This window comes from Panthera pardus, unplaced genomic scaffold (assembly GCF_024362965.1).
Source record: "Panthera pardus isolate Hobbes unplaced genomic scaffold, ASM2436296v1 HiC_scaffold_3, whole genome shotgun sequence".
NCBI classification, from domain to species: domain Eukaryota; kingdom Metazoa; phylum Chordata; class Mammalia; order Carnivora; family Felidae; genus Panthera; species Panthera pardus.
In genome coordinates this window covers 35,035,933-35,049,786 of record NW_026526876.1, presented here as the reverse complement: position 1 = coordinate 35,049,786, position 13,854 = coordinate 35,035,933, and the positions used below count along the sequence as shown (strand labels likewise).

At 46.3% G+C, this 13,854-nt stretch overlaps 1 protein-coding gene and 1 pseudogene across 2 annotated transcripts; both read left to right on the top strand.

The window, feature by feature from the left end:
• Window positions 1-357: 357 nt before the first annotated feature.
• On the top strand, window positions 358-13,092 carry MSL1 (MSL complex subunit 1). 2 transcript variants are annotated; one of them, XM_019416057.2, is made up of 9 exons: window positions 358-1,774; window positions 4,321-4,544; window positions 5,838-6,220; window positions 8,128-8,175; window positions 8,635-8,699; window positions 9,333-9,400; window positions 9,828-9,952; window positions 10,121-10,193; window positions 10,554-13,092. In XM_019416057.2, the coding sequence occupies exons 1-9, from the start codon at window positions 1,007-1,009 to the stop codon at window positions 10,642-10,644; spliced, it is 1,845 nt and encodes a 614-aa protein (XP_019271602.2). In that variant the 5' UTR covers window positions 358-1,006; the 3' UTR covers window positions 10,645-13,092. The 2 variants fall into 2 exon arrangements, with proteins under 2 accessions (XP_019271602.2, XP_019271603.2); XM_019416058.2 differs by lacking the exon at window positions 8,128-8,175.
• A 110-nt stretch (window positions 13,093-13,202) lies between these two features.
• On the top strand, window positions 13,203-13,356 carry LOC128774388 (U2 spliceosomal RNA; annotated as a pseudogene).
• Window positions 13,357-13,854: the final 498 nt, after the last annotated feature.

Genomic DNA, 13,854 nt, shown 5'->3' with positions numbered 1-13,854 from the left:
CGAAGGGCGCGTCTGCTCCTGAAGCACCCTGCCCTCCTCTCCGCTCCATTCTCTCGCGTTCCTTTTTCCCGGGGAACCTCCGCATTCCCCATCTTCCCAAAGCCGCCCTCGCCTTTTCTTCCCTCCCCCGACCCTCCCCCGAGTAACCCCCTCCCTCCGCAGCCCACCTTCGCCTCGCTCCTCCGCGGGCTCCTGGGTCCTCGCCCCTCATCCCTGGCCTCCCCTCGCCGGCCCCCAGCGCCCAGGGCCTCCGCGGCCCCCTCCCCGCCCCCCTCGAGGCAGCGGCGGCCCCTTTCACAATAGCGCGGCCCGCCTCCCTCCTCTAGCTCCCGGTTCGCTCCCGCCCGCTCCCCGCCTGGCGCATGCGCCCTCCGGTCGGCGGCGGCTGCGGCGGTGGCGGCTGCGAGCGGCTCCGTTTTTTTAAAGGGAAACGCTGAGGCGCCGGGGGTGACTGTGGGGGAGGGGGACCCCGAGCCGCGGAGACCCCCGGGGGAGGCGACAGACCCCCCTCCCGCAGTAGGAGGGCTTTGGGCGGACCCATCCCTCCCACCCCCCTCCTGAGGAGGAGCGGGGGGAAAATGGAGGCTCGGGGCGGCTGAGGCGAGCTCCGGGGCGGGGGGCCGGGGCGGGGAAGGGGGGGTGTGGGGTGGGGAGACGAGGCGGGCCCGGCCGGGCCAGGGGGGGCCGAAGCGAGCTCCGGGGATGAGCTCGGGGGCGGCTGGGTGCGAGCTCCTGCCTCTGAGGCGAAGGCGGCGGCGGCGGCAGCAGAGGCGGCGGCGAGGCCCCCATGGGCCGGCGGCGGGCCTCAGCCGCGGCCTCCACTTCTCCACACGCCGGCGGGATGGCGCCCGGGCCCCGGAGGAGCCGCGCTAGCCGAGGCCTGCTGCCGCGCTGCTGAGGCGAGCCCGCCAAACTCCCCTCCCCCTCCTCCGTCCTCGACCCCCCACACCTCGCCCCTTCCCCACCCCCTCCTCCGTCTCGGTCCCCGACGCTGCTCCGGACCACTATGACCATGAGATCCGCAGTGTTCAAGGCGGCCGCGGCCCCTGCCGGCGGCAACCCTGAGCAGCGACTGGACTACGAGCGGGCTGCGGCGCTGGGCGGGCCCGAGGACGAGCCCGGGGCGGCCGAAGCCCACTTCCTCCCCCGGCACCGTAAGCTCAAGGAGCCGGGGCCCCCGCTGGCCTCCTCCCAGGGCGGGAGCCCCGCGCCCTCCCCGGCCGGCTGCGGCGGCAAGGGCCGGGGCTTGTTACTCCCGGCCGGGGCGGCCCCTGGGCAGCAGGAAGAGAGCTGGGGCGGCTCGGTGCCCTTGCCCTGTCCGCCCCCGGCCACCAAACAAGCCGGCATTGGGGGGGAGCCAGCGGCCGCGGGAGCCGGCTGCAGCCCCCGACCCAAGTATCAGGCGGTGCTGCCCATTCAGACGGGCTCTCTCGTGGCGGCGGCCAAAGAGCCTACGCCCTGGGCTGGGGACAAGGGTGGGGCGGCTCCCCCAGCTGCCACCGCCTCGGACCCGGCGGGACCCCCACCACTACCTCTGCCGGGGCCGCCACCCCTCGCGCCCACCGCCACCGCCGGGACCCTGGCGGCTAGCGAGGGCAGATGGAAGAGTATGAGGAAGAGCCCTCTCGGGGGTGGCGGCGGCTCGGGAGCCTCCAGTCAGGCCGCCTGCCTCAAACAGATCCTTCTGCTGCAATTGGACCTCATCGAACAGCAGCAGCAGCAGCTGCAGGCCAAGGAAAAGGAGATCGAGGAGCTGAAGTCAGAGAGAGACACGGTACGGGAGGGGTTAATCGGCGTTCAGGATGAAGAGCGAGTTGTGCGCATGCTCGGGGGAAGGGGGCTGTAGGAGGTTAAGGTATCCCTTGGTTAGGGGTAAGGAGGCTGGCCACCAGCAAAGGAGTAGCTTAAGTGTCGAGTCCCTGGGAGCCAAGCTCACAGACACGTTGGGTCGGAGGGAAGGGTTAAAGGGCAACCTCCCAGGGGGAGGGGGAGGGGAGGTTTCAGGTGCCAAAGGGTTAATTTAAAATGACAGCCCCAGACTTGTGGGAAAGACGTTTAGAGTGGGAAAAGATCTGATTTGTGAGGGGTTGAAAATGCAAAGGTGGGAATGCATATGTGGTGGCTTTATGGAAGGGGTTAATTGAAGGAGCTTTTGCTTTAGAGATGCATTTTGAGAGGAGAGGGACATAGCAGCTGTTGCACTGCTGGAGCATCTTCTGACAGGAGGGCAGTAGGCCTTTTCACTGGCAGAGAGGCAGAGGTGATTCACAGTGGAATCCTATTTTAGTTTTCTTCAATGATATGAGGAGAATGACCGCCTTTGATTTCAGACAGTTTTTAATGGGAATCTGAGTTATAAAACATGACCCACTGACTAGCTCCCTTGTATAAGCATTGTGTTTAGAGGCCGGTAGATTTTAAGGCATCAGGGGAAAGTAAGTTTATTAAATGTATAAAGTAGACCCCCTCTAAAAAAAAATCCCTATTTTAGAATCTTAAGATAGTAGGGCAGTAATTTATTATTTCTTTGTACTTCTGAGGAGCACGACTATATAGGCTTGTTTTCACTGCAGCAGTAGTCAAGAGCTCCCTATGCATTAAAACAAATTCTTTCAGATATCAGGAAAACTGTGTGTGTGTGGGGGGGGGTATTATTGTGCTAGCATACCTTACAGCTGCCTAAAAATAAACATGGTTTCTACAATTGTTGTGTTCAGGCTGCAGCAGTCTGTCTCTCTCTCTCTGTCTCTCTCTCTCTGTCTCTTTCTCTCTCTCTCTCTCTCTCCCTCTCTCCCTCTCTCCCTCTCTCCCTCTCTCCCTCTCTCCCTCTCTCCCTCTCTCTGGCGTTGTGTGCGCCAAGGGCTGAGCAAGGGAGCAGAGGGCTATTCATTTTGTTTGCTTTACAAATGAATCGCATCAAGCAGGGGCTGTTTTATTGGAGAATGCATTCTGCAAGGTGGAATGGGAGCTGGGGCAGGTCTCATTAAAATATCTCATAGTGTTGATTTGTGGAAGTTACTCAACATGGAGGTGGCCCTGCTTAGCTACTGTACTGCAGTCTAGGGGTGCGATGGTACTGTAATTACAACACATCATATCCTTACATGGGGGGGGGGAGTGGGGCAAAGAGAAGGACCAGTGAAAAAGAAGAAATCAAGGAAATGTCACCCACAAACCGTGGTTGAGTAATGTTAAGGCCGGGAATCAGAACAGAAGGAGATGAAATGAGAGTATGGCTGACTGGGGCGGGGGGTGGGGGTGGGGAGCCCCCCTGCTGATTGTGGAGGTTTATGCTCAGTTCCTGAGGTAATGGCCCCTTTGCAGACTTTCCTAGGCAGTAAAAGTGGGGTGAGTTAAGGATAGAGTATCAGTCTGAACTTGGCATTCACTGTTTCTGTTGTGTATTGCAGTCTTAGCATTGCTTAAGCTTGTTTCTCTTATTCCAGTTGTTGTTTGGCCTCTACTAAAATCTCTGCAGCTAAGTAGATATAATGAAGACAACATTAATATCGCTGTCTACCCAAATAAAATTCTTACTATAGTGTTTAAAGAGCATAGTTGGCAGCTTTTCTCAGAACATTTTAATATGAAGTTTCCAATGGTAATAGACTTCTATTTTCTGTTTGATTATGTAGTTCTCTCTTTAATTAGAGTTAAAAGACTTTGTTTTAGTTAATATTTAGATAAATGGGTAGATTTTTTTCTGGTATCTCAAGTGTAAAGAAACAAGCATATTTCTGATCGATGGGATTATGGGCACTGGTTTCTATTATAATTCTTCCAAATTGAGTATTCATTGTTTAAATGTCCTGTGGACCACTTTCAAATCCCTCATGGCACTGGGACTGTGAGCTTTTAATTCCTTCTCAATATATTCTTTGGACTCTGCCCTTGTGTATAGATAGCATTTTGGAGTGAAAGGAGAGAGGATAGGATTTGGAGAAACTTAGGGCCTCCTAAAAGAGCATAGGGTTAATTCTGGAAACTCCCAACCTGACTTGGAGCCACATGGTTAGCAGTAGCAGAGACCATGCCATGTTGTGGCCCCTCCCAGAAAAGAGGATCTTCTTTCAAAAGAATGAACTACAAATTCCCCCATGCCTCTCCTCAACTAGGTTAGCCCTAAAATTAAGCAGAGTACCTTTTCTTCTCTACTGTGTTTAAGGAAAACTTTTCCAGTTAATGTCTGCCTATTAATAATAAGTTAAATTGCTATGGTCCATGGAAAAGCAGAAGACCATACTGATGCCTAAACGGTGCTAAGTACCTGGGTGTAATTGTTTGTGTGTTAAGTCTGCATTTTGGCACTCTCTCTTTTAGCTCCTTGCTCGGATTGAACGTATGGAAAGGCGGATGCAGCTGGTAAAGAAGGATAACGAGAAAGAAAGGCACAAGCTGTTTCAGGGCTATGAAACTGAAGAGAGAGAGGAAACGGAGCTATCCGAGAAAATTAAACTGGAGTGCCAGCCGGAGCTTTCCGAGACATCCCAGACTCTGCCTCCCAAGCCTTTCTCTTGTGGGCGGAGTGGAAAGGGACACAAAAGGTGTGCTGATAACTTTGTTACACTGTCTGGACATGATGAGGACGCTTGTTTCCAGTGACTGAGAGTAGGGGATTGAGATTTAGGAATTAGTTTTAATGCAGCCATATCCTGAATTAAGAGGTCTTCCATGCTGAGAAACTATCTTGAAACATTCTTGCAGGCTATAAAAATCTTTTAGGAACATTGTGGTCACAATAGTAATTACCGAATGCAGAGTATATCACAAAGAGAATGGGCAACAAATGTGGCAGCTGAGTTTCTTAAAGAAAACTATAGCAGTTGACATCAAGTTAGGAAGTGTTAAATCATTCCTTCATTGTGTTAGGTACACTGGTGGACAAAAAAGTAAGATCTAACTGTCCTTGGACCCAAAGAGATTAGTCAGTCTAGCTGTAAAGGTGGCATAAATTTGGCCAACTGGAATTCAGCTGCAATAAAACGTGAAGGTAGACAACAGTGATACAAAGTAAGTTTTGTGAGATTCAGAGACATTAAAGATTATTCTAAGGTAAAATAGCGAAACTTTTAGGGCGAGATGGATCTTGAAAAAGAAGTATAGCATTTAGGTTGGTAAGCAGGAAACGAGACGGCATTCTAGGAATGGGGATTTGGGGGAGGAGATTGGTGGGAGAAAGAAAGCTGGTAGATAGCAAGAAAAACGAAACAGATTGTAATTAACATGGTATAGAATTGATGGAAAAAATAAGAGACCGGTCTCTGGTTGACAGGAATTTTCTTTAAAAAAAAAAAAAATTTTTTTTTAATGTTTTTATTTATTTTTGAAGGAGAGAGAGACAGAGCATGAGCAGGGGAGGAGCAGAGAGAGAGGGAGACAGAATTTGAAGCAGGCTCCAGGCTCTAAGCTGTCAGCACAGAGCCCGATGCGGGGCTCAAAACCACAAACTGTGAGATCATGACCTGAGCCAAAGTTGGATGCTCAACCGACTGAGCCACCCAGGTGCCCCAACAGGAATTTTCGAAATAAGTCACAGAGTAGTGGCACCTGATGTTAGCGAAAGGGTCTTGAATAAAATAAGACTCTTTTTAAGTTTAGTAGGCAATAAGATACTATTAGAGGTTTATGGAAACTCAGTTGTTCAATAAAGACTTACTGAGGGCCTGTCATATATAGTGGTAAGCATGAGGCTGTTCCTGCTCATGGTTGCCAACTGAACCAGATGTTTAGATATTTAGATACCTGAACTAGTTTGTTCTCTTGCCCCAAAATGTAATCAATTCAGATTTTATTCAAGAATCAATACATTTTATAATGTTTTCTTCCCTATCTAATAGGAAATCCCCATTTGGAAGTACAGAAAGAAAGATTCCTGTTAAAAAGCTGGCTCCTGAATTTTCAAAAGTCAAAACAAAAACTCCTAAACACTCTCCCATTAAAGAGGAACCCTGTGGTTCCTTATCTGAAACTGTTTGTAAACGTGAATTGAGGAGCCAAGAAACTCCAGAAAAGCCCCGGTCTTCAGTGGACACCCCGCCAAGACTCTCCACTCCCCAGAAGGGACCCAGCACCCATCCCAAGGAGAAAGCCTTCTCAAGTGAGATAGAAGATTTGCCGTACCTTTCCACCACAGAAATGTATTTGTGTCGTTGGCACCAGCCTCCCCCATCACCGTTACCATTACGGGAATCCTCTCCAAAGAAGGAGGAGACTGTAGCAAGTAAGGCATAGAGAACACTTGCTCTTATACCCTAGTGGTGGCGGTCAAGCTAACAAGTGTGAAAATGCCTTTGGCATTTTTAAAAAAGTGCAATCAATAAAGCAGAGTTCTGTCAAGAATGAGTAAGTTAACAGCCAGAGACAGACACTGTGCAGGCATTGCAAATAGATGGAATTACAGCAAAATGTGCTCAATGTATTTGCCTGCTTACAACACTGGGAGATGTGTTTGCCAGTAAGTTGCTCATCACAAGAGCACCAGACTTGGGGGTGTAATCTCCGGCAACTTGCATGCCCTCTGAAAGAAGGGTTTTCTGTGCTGTGAAATGCATAGAACTTATACTTTGCCATGCACGACTGTTCCTGCAATTGATATTGTGTGAAACCTGGGAGGGTGGTCTTTGGGTGTTCTCAGGGGCCAATGGTAATTTTTGGGTTGGGGAGCCAGCTTGGGGTGGGGAATTTCACCTGGGCCTCCGCTCTTTAACTATATAAACATTTATCTGTATCTCTATGTCCCGGTCTGGGGGGCAGGAGGAATCTGCCAAAGACCAACAGTCTTACTTTATCTTACTATACTTCACAAAGGTTCTAAATGTGAAGAGTTTACTTGGATTGCAGTAGCCCATTGGTTGTTCATATATTTAAATAAAATGGTCTACAAACTATTTTTCAAACAATAAGGACTATCTTGGGATATCTGAGCTGCTTGGGGAGGGTGTGGGGTGTGGGACCTTGGTCTTCATTCCCTTTTTTTCTTTATGGCTTCCACACAGAGATGCTCCCTTATCTCCTACATCAACCAGTTAACTGCAATGTGCCTTCAATTGTGTAATGTTAGTCTGACAGTCACTGTGGGTACTCCGGGGTGATGGTGGGGGAAGCCTTCTTGAATAGAGCCACAGCCCCAAGTTTCTACCACTGGGTCTTGCCCTAGCAGGGATGGGGATGGGAATCCATTCCAATAAGACAAGAGCATTCTCCAGGCTTTGTTTGGCTGTTCTGGTGACAAAATTAAGTGGGGAAGATAGATTACTCTTCTTAATTATCTAAAATACATTAGGCCTCACACTTGAGTACATGAGATAGACCAGGATCCTGATCTAGGTTCAGGTTTTTTGTTGGTTCAGTCAGTTGAACAGGTTCATCCTTAATGGTTAACCTTCTTGCTGCCATGGCAATGCTGTGTAACAACTTAAGAGAAACCGTGAAGCAACTTCCCATCCGGGATTGGGAAATGGCTTGGTCCAGAGCTGTTCTGTTTGACTGGCTGTTTTGAAAACCCTATCTGTCCTAGTACAGAAAATTCCAAACACCTCTGAGATTGTGGGCATAGCAGTACAGAAAGAGTCTGATTGGGGGGATCCCAGCCCTTTGAGGAGCCTGAGTTGTGAATAAACGTGTGAATCCTTATTCTTGATGCCCCTATCTCAAGAGGAAGCTCAATGGCTTGTTCTAAGGAAGCCAAAGTCTTTGTGCATGTTGTTCAGGCTGGACCAGCAAGGTAGTTTGTTTGGAGGGAGGAGGGAGCTGTTTCAGAAGACTACATATGTAAGTTTTGAGAACACTGATCTTTTATTTGAAAAATAGGGTCAACTTTTACTCACCTGCCATGTTCTGAGTTTAAGGTTTGATATCCTTGGCCATCAACTGTTGCAGGGAAACCACCCTAAATAATGAAGAAAAGAAGTCGTCTCAGTGTAAAAAAAAAAGTGGTGGGCTTATTTTCTTTTCTTTTGTCTGTTGTTCCCTCTTCCCCTCCCCCAGAGAGAAATTCTCAAAAGAACAACTCAAAAAAACCAAAATGGCTTCCTAGTGAGAACTTCAGTGATGATCCTTTCCTCCATTTTGGGTATGGGCTTTTTTTCTTTTTACACTGAGATGATTCTTCTTTCCTGCATTATTTAGGGTGTCTGATGCCATCAAGTGTTGCAGGAGAAACTTCAGTCTTGGCTGGTGAGTAGAATAGGAATTGTGCTGGCTGGGCCTGGGGTGGGGGTCGGGGGGATGGTGGATGGTGGGAGCTGCGTTCCCTGTCAGTTGGATGTGGGAGAGTGAGATTCCTTGGTGTATGATTACACTATAGACTTCAAAATGACTACAAATTTCAGTTGTTTTTCAGGAACTGCAATAGCATCCATTATATGAATTGTCAGGTATTGGCTTAGGGTTTTTTGTGATCCTGTGTTTGGCAGACTGCTGCACTGGTATTTTAGGTTCTTTTTATACCATAGCAAGGACACTGAATATGGCTTCAGGCGAGGCCATAGAATGGATTCCTATCACTTGGTAACTTGGTCTTATCTGGGGAGAGACCTCTTGTCCTAGTGAATAGTAGGAGGGTTGTGTGACCTTGGATTTAAGGGTGGTTCCACCCCTCCTCCCTTTCTTTTTCTTTCTTTTTTTTTTTTTCAGTTCCTTCTTGGAGGGACCACTCAGTAGAGCCTCTAAGGGACCCAAATCCTTCAGACCTTTTGGAGGTAGGTACCCAAGACCTGTCAGTGTAGGGGAGTGAGGGACAGAGTAGAAATGGAGCTTTAACTTGAATGTGTTGTAGTAACTGGATGGATGGGTTAAATAGCTCTAAAGCCAGAAGGGAACTTGAGTGATTATATCTAATCCAACTCTTTTGTTTATATAGAAGAGAAAACTGAGTTTCAGAGTGGTAAAATGATTTATTCAAAAATAAGTAGCTAGGGAGTGCTCAAAACAAAATGAGATTTTACGTTAAGTAGAAAAATTAGCATGTACCACTCAGCAACAAAATCATATATTCCAAACTCATTTGACTCTTAAAACAGACTCTTGCAAAGTTTGGAGGTAGGAAGGGTTTATGGCAGTCTCAAGGGTTGTTTCAGTTTGATGTGATTTTCACCTTGGAAAGTTAAGGAAATAATTTTGAAATGTGGACAGTCTAAAAGGGTGGGTGTGGGGAGAAGCATATGTGTTTTGTTGATTCTGTTACCAGGAGGTTCCCATGACATCCATAGAACTCACAGACTCAGGTGGGACCTGCAGGGAAAAGATTTTACGTTCCTGGAAGCTGGAGATGAGTGCTATACCCATGTGTCACGTCGTGATAAATACTTTATTAGCTGTTGTTCTTTACACAGAACCTGGATGACAGTGTGTTTTCGAAGCGGCATGCAAAACTGGAGCTGGATGAGAAGAGAAGGAAAAGGTGAGGCTAGAGGTACTCGTCCTGGAACACCTGAGCCCTAGGACCCTGACCTCTCTCATCCATGCTGTGAAAAGTCCTGGAGCCCCTAACACCCTTAAATTACTGGCATCCCAATTGGTTGAGTATCTTAGTTTGAAGTGGTAGTTGTCGTAAGTAAAGGTGTTTGGCTTCTTTTTCTTTGTGTACGCCCTTCTTCAGTTCCACTCTCTGTGGAACACCAACACATGATTTGGACTGCTAGACCGACACAACTCTTTCCTGAACCGGCAGACAGTTCACTTTACCACCCCCACCCTGCCCACCCCATTAAGAAGAGTCAGCATGGGTCTCACCGGTGTCTGGATTGTGTTAGTTGCTTTTATAGAGCAGGTTTTCAGTAATATTGGGTTTGTTTGTTTGTTTTGTTTGTCTGGTTTGTTTTTCCCAGATGGGATATTCAGAGGATCAGGGAACAAAGAATTTTACAACGACTGCAGCTCAGAATGTATAAAAAGAAAGGAATTCAGGAATCTGAGCCTGAGGTTACCTCATTTTTCCCTGAGCCAGACGACGGTAAGTTCTGTCTGTGTAAGAGAATAGGGTTTTCAAAGAAGGAAAAGGGTGCAAGGCTCCAGGGTACAACTTGCTGTGAATGAGCGAACAGCATTTTGGAGCAGGTGTAGTTGCTAGACATTTCCCCTCTATGTCACTAACGAGGTCCCATTTGGCTTTCTTCCATAGTTGAAAGTTTGATGATTACCCCCTTCTTGCCTGTTGTAGCATTTGGACGACCATTACCCAAATTAACTCCGCAGTAAGTACAAAGGTTTTTTTTTTCCCCCCCTCCCCTGTCAGGTAGCCTGCACTCCACCTCCTTTTTAGACCTCATGAAAGCCTAGATCTAAGGCAGAACAGGTGGCTTAAGGATAGCCATGGTTTTTTGACAGTGATAATTAGGAGGATTGCTTTTTGAGTTAGAAGTAGATTATTCAGTCATTTTAATAGCAAACTGTTTCTCTGGCTTTGAGGCAGGAAAGACCATCCAAACTTGGAACTTGGGAGTCAGAATTAGGAGTGGTAAGGGGCATATAACTCTTTTTTAGAGTTAATCTCATGTCCACACTGAATCCCTTCTAGTCTTGCAAGTTGATTTCCTTATCCTTTTTTTTGCCAGGAATTTTGAGCTGCCCTGGTTGGATGAGCGTAGCCGATGCAGGTTGGAGATCCAGAAGAAGCAAACACCTCACCGGACGTGTAGGAAATAGCTGGGCTGGCAAGAACCTTCTGTCTTCAGATAGTTGTAGCATGCCATTCCCAGAGAATGGCAGAGACCTGTATATGTGACCTATGTCCTCATGTATGTTATCATTCGCTGATAATGCCCTTCCATAGTCCCTTGATCTTGGTTTTGTTTTCATCACTCTGATTTCACAAAAACTCTTCCATTGGGCTAATTGTGAATTATGGAGGATGATTGGGATTTCTTTTCCCTTTTTGGGAATATGAGCTCTCAAGCTAAATCTATAGGATGGCAGATTTAGAAGCCTGAGGGGTCTGCTTCTATACATTTGCCTATGTTAAAGGGGCAAAAGGGCTCTTTTCGTTCGACTTGTGGAAGATGAAGCAACCCCTGCCTTTAGAGCTGTGCCTGCATGGCACTCTTCACGCCCTGGTGTACCCTTCCTTATAGTTCTGAGTATAGTGATGTTTACCCGAAAACAAAACAAACAAACAACCAACCTCACCAGGAGCTTAAGGACCAGATGAGGAATAAAAAGTGAAGTGATGAAGCAAGTCATCTTCACAGGGTAGAAAAGAGATTCAAGAGTTGGCAGATACACGTCTGAAAAAACAGTTGTTCTCTTAAAACTATTCTGTGATACAGCCATGTGGGAAGGGATATTTGGCTATGATTATTTTGTAAGTTAATGGGTAACTGAATTTCTTCCCCCACCCCTCAAAAAAAATATTCAGAAAAAAGAATGGGGATGGTTAGTTTTGGTCAAGTTATGGCTCTAAACAAAAGCAATTGGCATCTGAGGATGGCATGCCAGAACCTGTACAGATGTCCTTGTGTCACATCACTTCTCAAGTATTCCTTAGTTGGGCTTTATTCTTTTAGCTGAGCTCTTGGTGGTGGGATAGAGATTTAGGGAGGGTGGGGGGGTATGTGGAAATATGTGCTTCCTTTGGCTGGCAAATGTCTACATCTTGAAACAAACAGATGTACCTAATGAGCTTCTCCATTCACTTTGTAAAAATAGATTTGTATGTGTATCATCTTGGTCCCCTTTCCCCCCATTTTGTTAAAAAATTTCAGGACAGCACTCCAGGCCACTTTGGTCTCAGTGTAAGATCCCTGTAACTATCTGGAAGGAAAATAGAGCCAAGACCTCTGGTCTTAAATATATAGGAATTGCCTTTCTTTAGTCTTCATGACTATTGTGTGAAAACAAGTAGGGGTCTAATCTCCTAGAAGGTAGGGGCTTTTATCCTTGAAGAGAATATGTCCCCAGATTATTAGCACTTTTAGAGGAGAAGCCAAGGTATGTAGGGTGTGTGGCCGGCCCATCAGTGGAGCATGAGAGAATGGGGATACCATTGTGGGAAGAAAAGAAAAGTTCCTCAGGGGCCTCCCACTGCTAAAGATTTTTGTGAGATGTTGATCTGTGCTCCCTGGGTTTGACTTTTAAGGGAGTTATTCCGGCAGCACATGTAGTATTCTTGGATGATCTTGCTGCTTTTATTTCTCCTTCTGTGTGTGTGTGTGGCTGTGGGCTTTCATTTATAACTCCATCTGCTTAGGAGAGTGGGCTCTCCACAAGGGAACCTGCTGTGAACTTCATTGCAGCAAGAGTGTAGAGAGAAATAGGACTTGTTCCACTAGGGGCTCTCATCTCACACCTTAAGGGGAGGAAGGAGATTTCTAGAAAAACTGGGCCAGATTTTCTTTGTTCTCCATCATTTTAATATGGCAAGCTGTTTGGCTTTCCTACTCTGATCTATGTTATGTTCCTTTATAATGTGCCCAAGAAGAAAAAAGACCAATCAGTGTCTCTTTACGTTGTTCCTTGATTCCTCTGTTTCTTCCTGATTTTCAGCATTTGTCGGATTCCTAATTTGGATATGGGTTAGCAAATTTAACCTTTTATGTTTGTGCCCTACCCAGGGAACTCCCCAGGTTCTGAAATTGAGCTAGACTAAGAGGAATCCATGAGGTGCTATCTGGCCAGACTTAAGTGGATTCTATTTCCTTGGTTCTCCCTATACCTAGGACTGCTTATTTTATTGTCCCCTCTTCTAGATCAGTTCTCCTTTGATTTGGATGTGTTGAGGTTTGTTGAGGAGGTTGGAGAGTAGATTAGCAAAGTTCCAAGAGCGAAATTACAGTGTGTTAGAGTGTGGGGGGAAAATTAGTCTTATTTTTTCCCTACATGGGATACAACACTGTGAAATTCAATCTTCAACTACGGCCCTGCAATTCTCCTAAAACATAGTTCTTTGTTTCTTTCTTTAACAACGTTTAAGCTAGTGTTAATAAATTAAAAAGAGAAACTGCTTGTCTGTCCACTTCAGCTTTGTTTTATGCCCATTTCATATTGTTGTCTGTGTTGTAATTCATACTTTTGATACCATTTCTGATGTGTAAAATTGGTTGTCTTGTAAATATCTTATAAAGAGTTCAATTGTAAATAAACTATTGTGGCTGTTAATTTTTGAACTTGTGCTTCAATTTATTAGATTTATTGGGAAGCATTAAACAGTTCTGCTTGTAGATATTAAAAGATTAGAAAAAGAAATGCATTTTCAAAAATGGAGAAACATCGCTTCTCGGCCTTTTGGCTAAGATCAAGTGTAGTATCAAAAATGGAGAAACACACCATTTTCTCTTTTATTTGTGTATGAGCACAATGTATGTTTTTCATCCCTCTTTGTTCTGTGTTCTCTCTTCCACATGCGGTAAGTGGCAACTTTAAAAATGAGATTCTAGGGTAGGATACTTGGTGCCTGGTGTCTAAATGAATAAAACCTAGTTGAAAAGACCTTAGAGGTCATCTAGTCTGACCGCTAATACATGATTTCCCCTTGACAACATTCCAGACAAATGAAGTCCAGCTTCTGCTTCAACTTTTCATTTTTTCCCTAAATGTTAGAAAATCCTTACTCACTGATAAAATCTAACTTTTTGTAACTCGAACCCATTGGTTCTTGGTTTGCCTTCCAGGGTGATGAAAAAAGATCAATTCTTCCTGTTCCTCATAGTCTCTTGAATAGTTAAGATTGCTGTGGCTATCTCAAATCTTCTTCATGGTAAACATTCAGAGAGCTTATACTTGTTCCTCAAAAGCAAGGATTTTGAATTTTTCAGTTCCCTCTGAGTGAACAAGTTCATGTTCATTTAAAAATTGAACCCAGCCTTGGGACACCTGGGTGGCTCTTCAGCTCAGCTCAGGTCTTGATCTCACATGAGTTCA

Coding starts and splice junctions, on each gene's coding strand:
- MSL1 (XM_019416057.2), top strand. CDS start 1,007: ATGACCATGAGATCCGCAGTGTTCAAGGCGGCCGCGGCCCCTGCCGGC. Junction 1,775..4,320: donor TGAAGTCAGAGAGAGACACG/GTACGGGAGGGG, acceptor TCTCTCTTTTAG/CTCCTTGCTCGGATTGAACG. Junction 6,221..8,127: donor GAAGGAGGAGACTGTAGCAA/GTAAGGCATAGA, acceptor TGCATTATTTAG/GGTGTCTGATGCCATCAAGT.